This window comes from Schistocerca nitens, chromosome 3 (genome assembly GCF_023898315.1).
Source record: "Schistocerca nitens isolate TAMUIC-IGC-003100 chromosome 3, iqSchNite1.1, whole genome shotgun sequence".
NCBI classification, from domain to species: Eukaryota; Metazoa; Arthropoda; class Insecta; order Orthoptera; family Acrididae; genus Schistocerca; species Schistocerca nitens.
This window is the reverse complement of record NC_064616.1, coordinates 194,356,680-194,363,270: the sequence shown is the minus strand read 5'-3', so window position 1 is coordinate 194,363,270 and position 6,591 is coordinate 194,356,680. Positions and strand designations below refer to the sequence as shown.

Genomic DNA, 6,591 nt, shown 5'->3' with positions numbered 1-6,591 from the left:
ACAGATTAACATAGAGTTAGAAAGCATCGCTTGTGTGAAACTCAGCTTGCCTTTTCCTCACATATCCTGCAGACTACGGATGATGGGCAACAGGCATTCCAATATTTCCGGAAAGCGTTTGACACAGTGCCTCACTGCAGACTGTTAACAAAGGTCCGAGCACACGGAATGCTCATATATGTGAGTGGATAAGACTTTATAAGTAATAGAACCCAGTACATTGTCCTGGACGGCGAGTGTTCATCAGGCAAAAAGATATCTCCAGTAGTGCCGCAGGAAATTGTGATGGGACCACTTTTCTCTCCTTATACATAAGCTATCTGACGGACGAGCAGCAATCTTCGACTTGTTGATGGAAAAGAAAGGGAGATTGGGTTTGTATGTCCCGTTGACATCGCGTTAGAGACGGAGCACAAGCTCGGATTGTCTCAAGAATGGGGAAGGAAATCGGCCGTGCTCTTTCAAAGGAACCATCCCGGCATTTGCCTGGAGCATCTTGGGGGAAATCACGGAAAACCTAAATGTGGATGTCCGGACGTGGAGTTGAAACGTCGTCCTCGTGAATGGGAGTCCATTGTGCTAACAACTGCGCAAACTCACTCGGTGATGGTTGCTGATGTCGCTACAGTGTACGGGAAAGTTACTTCTTTGAGTGACTGCAGGAGAGTACGAGATGACTTGGATATAATTTCTATTTGTTGTGACGAATGGCAGCTTGTTCTAAGTGTGTGAAAATGTAAGTTAATGCAGACGAGTAGTAAAAACAATCCCATAGTGTCTGACTACAGCATTAGTGGTGCAGTGTTTGACACAGTCGTCTCTTTGAAATATCTAGGCATAATGTTGCAAAGCAACATGAAATAGGATGGGCACGTAAGGTGCATACATGACAACACAGTCAATATTCTTAGGTTTTCTTATGGCGTTCGACGTTGTACAACACAGTAAATGTTAAGAAAAGCCCGAGCATACAGAATAGGTTCACTAATGTTTAACTGGCTCGAAGACCTCGTGAGTAATAGCACCTAGTACATTATCGTGGACTGTTCGTGTTCATCGGAGACAACTGTGGCGTTACGAGTACCCCAAGGAAGTATGTACGACCATTCCTGTTCAGCATGAACATAAAAGAACTATTGGATCAAGTAGGCAGTGATCTGATCTGTTTCCTGATAATGCTATTATCACTTGAGTGACTATAGACCGAGTGAGGATGTCGTTAAGGAATTTGTATTAGTTGTGATGAATTGCTTTTAATGTGGGTGAAAGTAAGCTAATGCGAATGAGTAAAACAAACATTTCAGTAATACCGTATTCAAAGACAGCTTTAGTGGTGTGCTGTTTGACAGTCGTGTCAATTAAATATAAAGAGTTTGCAAAGCAATATGAAAGGGAACGAGCACGTAAGGTCGATAGTAGGGTAGGCGAATGCTCCACTCCGCTTTAGTGGAAGAATTCGAGGAAAGTGTACCCATCTATAAAGCAGACCACGTTCAGAACACTTGTGAGACCCTTTCTTCAGTACTACTCGAATGTTGTGGATCCCCACTGGATCAGATTAAAGGAAGTCATGGAAGCAACTCAGAGGCGTGCTGCTAGATTTCTCACCCATAGGTCCGATCAACGCGATTACGGAAATGCTCTGTGAACTTTAATGGGAATCGCCGGATGATCTTTTCACGGAACAGTATTGAGAAAATTTAGAGAACCGGCATTTGCGGCTGACTGCTGCTGCCAAAGTAGTACATTTAGCGTAAGATTCGTACGGAAGTATATCGAAAGTCGTTTCTCCCTCTCTCCATTTGCAAGTGGAACAGAAAAGGGATTGGCTAAAAATGTCACAAGATACAATCCGCCTTACACCGTATGGTGGCTTGCGGAGTATGTTTGTAGATGTACGGAACAAAGAGAAGCTAATTTTGTACATTATGTTGACAAGTATCACCAAACTGCTATTACAAGAATGAGGTGATTAATGTTAAGCCTAGCTTAGAGGTTGCATTTAAATAGATGAATTTTTGTTTTTGTTTTGGTTATTCTTGTTGCACAGTAATGTAAGTCAGCTTTACCCGCAGAAAGTTCAAGCTTCACTGCTTTTTAAAGTAGTCTTGTTGTGCGCATTTTTTTCAGATGGAGAAACCAAAGTAGAGTACTTTATCCAAAATTTATGAACATTTGAGATACCCTGCCTCGTCCTAATAGGGAACCTCTTCAAAAAATGAGTACAGTTTTGATCTAATAAACATCTTTCTTTGATGCCAGGTTGAGAATTTTTCGCCTTGTTTTTCTTACTATTAGTGCTTGTGAAGAGTAAGGTAATAGTAGTGTCATCAAAAATTTTACCAAGCATCAGCTATCTGCCTGATAACAGACATTTTCTGAACCTAAGTAATCAGGTGAGCTGTCGAATAAGTGGCTAGTAAGATATACATTTTAATGTTCTTTTCGGTGTCCAGAGATTTCCAATATCTTTTCCTATATCTGCTGGTAATTTCTTAAAGATCTTTCATGTATAGAGCCACACTATGAACTCTAGATGTCTTGAAGACAACACTGTTAGATGTTGAATGTCAGATAGCTCAAAGTACTTCTTGATTGAAGTGACAGTCCTTAGCTCCTGGTTCTGACCACCCATAATTTAATAGTTTGTGTGCACTTGACAGCAGAACAATCCATCTGTGTAGCAGATGTTATCGCATAACGCTAGTGTCCTGCCTCTAAATCTGCATGTAACCACTTCTTATCTTGGTAGTTAATTAAGTGCCATTAGTATGTAACCTGCAAGGGGAGGAGAGGTGGCAGCATACAATTTGTGATCATTGAAATGTGTGCCAAAATTCACAGCTAAATTACAAAGCTCTCTGCAGTGGTAATGGAACGTACAGACAAGTGGAAGAGATTTGTCCATCACATGGAATTGCCAATTATGACTATGTGCCAGTACAGAGTTTATGATCTTCCTCCCTTTCATCACATACACAACTGTAACACAACAAACTAAACAATATGCTGTGCAAGAACAGTCACACAATGTGAAAACAGTTTTGTTTTTCATTACAGGGTTGAGAAAAGCAACATAATACCACCTTCATAAGGACCTTTCTCAAGTATGCAATGAGAGATTGCCTCATTGTCTTCAACCCACATTGATGAGTATGAGATGGGCTTGAAACTGTAGCATCCCTAACTTCAATAACTTATTGAGACAAGAAGTTTGCTTTACAGCTTCTTGCTGGCCAGTACCCTACGTTCTTCTGCAGTGGAATGTTTACAGTCATAAGTCAGTCAGTTTATATGTGAAAAGAATAAAAGAGGCAAAACTTTGTGACTAGGCCAGTATTTACCTAATAGTGTGTCCAGAACCTCTAAAAACAGTTACTTGATTTGCCCACAGGTGGAAATTTGAATTGTGGTGCACAATAGCTTCTAGCTTCAGAAAGAGACAAATACTTGACACAGTTGGTATATGTTCCAGAAACTGTCTTGGGCCATGTCCTCCTCTGAACAATGTTTACTTTCTAAGCACTTCGCAGTTCACAGAACTTCATCACTTGTTTATGGAAGTACCAGGTTTCATCAGATGTTAATCTCTGTCACCAGAAACATAGTATTAAATTTTATCTGCACTTAAATTTCAAGTACAACCCAGCAACTCAAAAATAACAGAGCCAAGGTGGCTGAAGTATGCTGGTGATCACATAGCCATTACTGACTATGCGGTTTTTGAAGCATTTTAGTTGTATTTATTTTGTTTAACACGGTACAAAACCCTTCAAAAAGCTAAACCAAATTAAAAAGAAATAGTTATGCATGTCACCTCTTGTGCCAGTTGATTTAGTGGCATAACCCTAGGAGACACTGATGACCATATTTTGTCTCCATAAACACTTAAGCAAGCAAGGTCAGGTATGTTGTTTAAAAGACCATTATATTTCCATCATGAATACATTGTCAACATGTTCAATATTTACACAGCCCATAATGTATGTTTTTTATATTCACAACTAAGAATAATGACTTTAGCCACAGTTTCATTCTTTGCTAATAAGTTGTCTGTTGCGATTTAAGATTCCAGAGTGTTTCACAAGGCTCTATATTAGGCCCAGTCCTATTTCTCTTCTATGTTAACGACTTACCATTAAATATCAGCTCCCCATCAGTGTTGTTTGCAGATGATACTTCTGCCTTAGTTGAAAATCAGGAATTGGAAAAAAATCCCAAACCTGTGATTAGTACCCTCAGTATCTTAGAAACTTGGTTTCAACTAAATGGGTTGAATCTAAACGTATCTAATACTCATGTGGTGCAATTAAAAAACAAATACTCAAAATATGAGCAGATTAAGTTTGTTCACAACAACAAAGATATAGAACAAGCTGACTCATTCAAATTCTTAGGTTTAAATGTAGATAAAAAATGAGCTGGCAGGCACACGTTGAATACTTATTAAACAAACTGAGCAGCTTTGCATTTGCGATGCAAATACTATTAACTGCAACTGACATGGACACAGGAAAAGTAGCATATATGAGCTACTTTGAAACCATTATTAGGTAAGGTATTATTTTTGGGGGTAAGTCGACGAATGTAGTACGGATACTAAAAATGCATAAAAAAATTATTCGAAATATGTGCTTTGCAAATCCTAAAGGACCATGACATCCATTATATAGAAAACTTAAAATATTAATTCTGCCAGCCCTATATATATATATATATATATATATATATATATATATATATATATATATATAAAAACAAAGATGATGTGACTTACTGAACGAAAGCGCTGGCAGGTCGATAGACACACAAACAAACACAAACACACACCCAAATTCAAGCTTTCGCAACAAAGTGTTGCCTCATCAGGAAAGAGGGGAAGGAGAGGGAAAGACGAAAGGATGTGGGTTTTAAGGGAGAGGGTAAGGAGTCATTCCAATCCCGGGAGCGGAAAGACTTACCTTAGGGGGAAAAAAGGACAGGTATACACTCGCACACACACACACACATATCCATCCACACATGCTTGTGTCTTATATGTGTGGATGGATATGTGCGTGTGTGCGAGTGTATACCTGTCCTTTTTTCCCCCTAAGGTAAGTCTTTCCGCTACCCGGGATTGGAATGACTCCTTACCCTCTCCCTTAAAACCCACATCCTTTCGTCTTTCCCTCTCCTTCCCCTCTTTCCTGATGAGGCAACACTTTGTTGCAAAAGCTTGAATTTTGTGTGTGTGTTTGTGTTTGTTTGTGTGTCTATCGTCCTGCCAGCGCTTTCGTTCGGTAAGTCACATCATCCTTGTTTTTAGATACATTTTCCCCACGTGAAATGTTTCCCTATATATATATATATATATATATATATATATATATATATATATATATATATATATATATATATGAGGTTATTATCTTTTTGTATACCAGACATGAATTATTTGAGGGAAACCATTTTGTTCATTCACATGATACTAGAAATAAAGAAAATTTTATGCTCCCCACCCACCTCCTCAAACTGTATGCCCAGGGACCTCAATACAGGGGAATGAAAATTTGTAATAAATTTAAAGAGAACAAGTTAATGCAGAGGAAATTTGGTCCACTTAAAAGAAAAGGTATATGGGGCACTGACACAGAAATGTTATTATTCAGTGGATGAATTCATGCAGGATGTGCTGGAAATTTAAGCTGAATACAATGTGTTATATATTCCAAGAAATATCATTACAATGTCATTATTTTAGTGCTATTATTTATTTGTGTAAAAATCATTGTACCTGTATTATAAATTTTTGACATGTCTCCTTTACGCAAACCAAATGGATTGGAAATGTACGTCACGAGATGAATAAACCGCAGTTACACAACTCAGATTTCATGCTATTCTGATTCACAGACACAGCAAGTGACAGACCCGTACACAGATAGCATTATTGTTATTGAGATGCTACTGAAAAAAGTAAGTTATGCATAATTTCAATTTTATACAGATTCCTCAAAGGAAATTTTGAGTGGTTTATTGGAGATCTTGATCATTTGTTATATGATAGGACATTATTAATCGACAATAGTTTAGATTAACTAAAATATCAGATAGAAGTAGTAATACAAACAATATTACTGAGCAATATGACACAGTTGTCAAGATTTTGGTTTTACATTTGGGACACTCTTTGAAAAGGGTATGGCAGATTTCCTTACTCATCCCCTTCTTATACAAGCTGTTAACCATTCTCTAATGACCTCACCATCAGTGTGACATTAACTCTACTCTTAATTTTAAAGACAGTACTTGCATCTTATAATTTTAACTTCTTAGTAAATTTTTCAACATTCAGAGAGTAAAACAGTAAAACTTACATTAATAAAGTTTATGTAGATACTCATAAAACTCAAAATAAGAAGATAAATGTTCATAGAAACATCTTGAAACTCAGTGAGACTAATTAACAATACCAGACATATGTTTTAGAAAAAATGACAGATTGGATTGAAGTTTATAAAGCTCCAGATGCAAATTTGAAATGTGATGTAGTTTTAATTAATTTGTGCAGTCATTTAAAAGTATTTGAATAAACAAACTGGAAACAAA

The 6,591-nt window shown here is 37.5% G+C and overlaps 1 protein-coding gene across 1 annotated transcript in view; it reads left to right on the top strand.

The window, feature by feature from the left end:
• The first annotated feature begins 5,893 nt into the window (after positions 1 to 5,893).
• Positions 5,894 to 6,591, top strand: part of LOC126248142 (high affinity copper uptake protein 1-like) — a 49,274-nt gene continuing 48,576 nt past the window's right edge. The window contains exon 1 of the mRNA XM_049948842.1: positions 5,894 to 5,958. Coding sequence (XP_049804799.1) covers positions 5,944 to 5,958 — 15 coding nt within the window. The 5' untranslated portion in view covers positions 5,894 to 5,943. The remainder of the gene's footprint in view (positions 5,959 to 6,591) is intronic.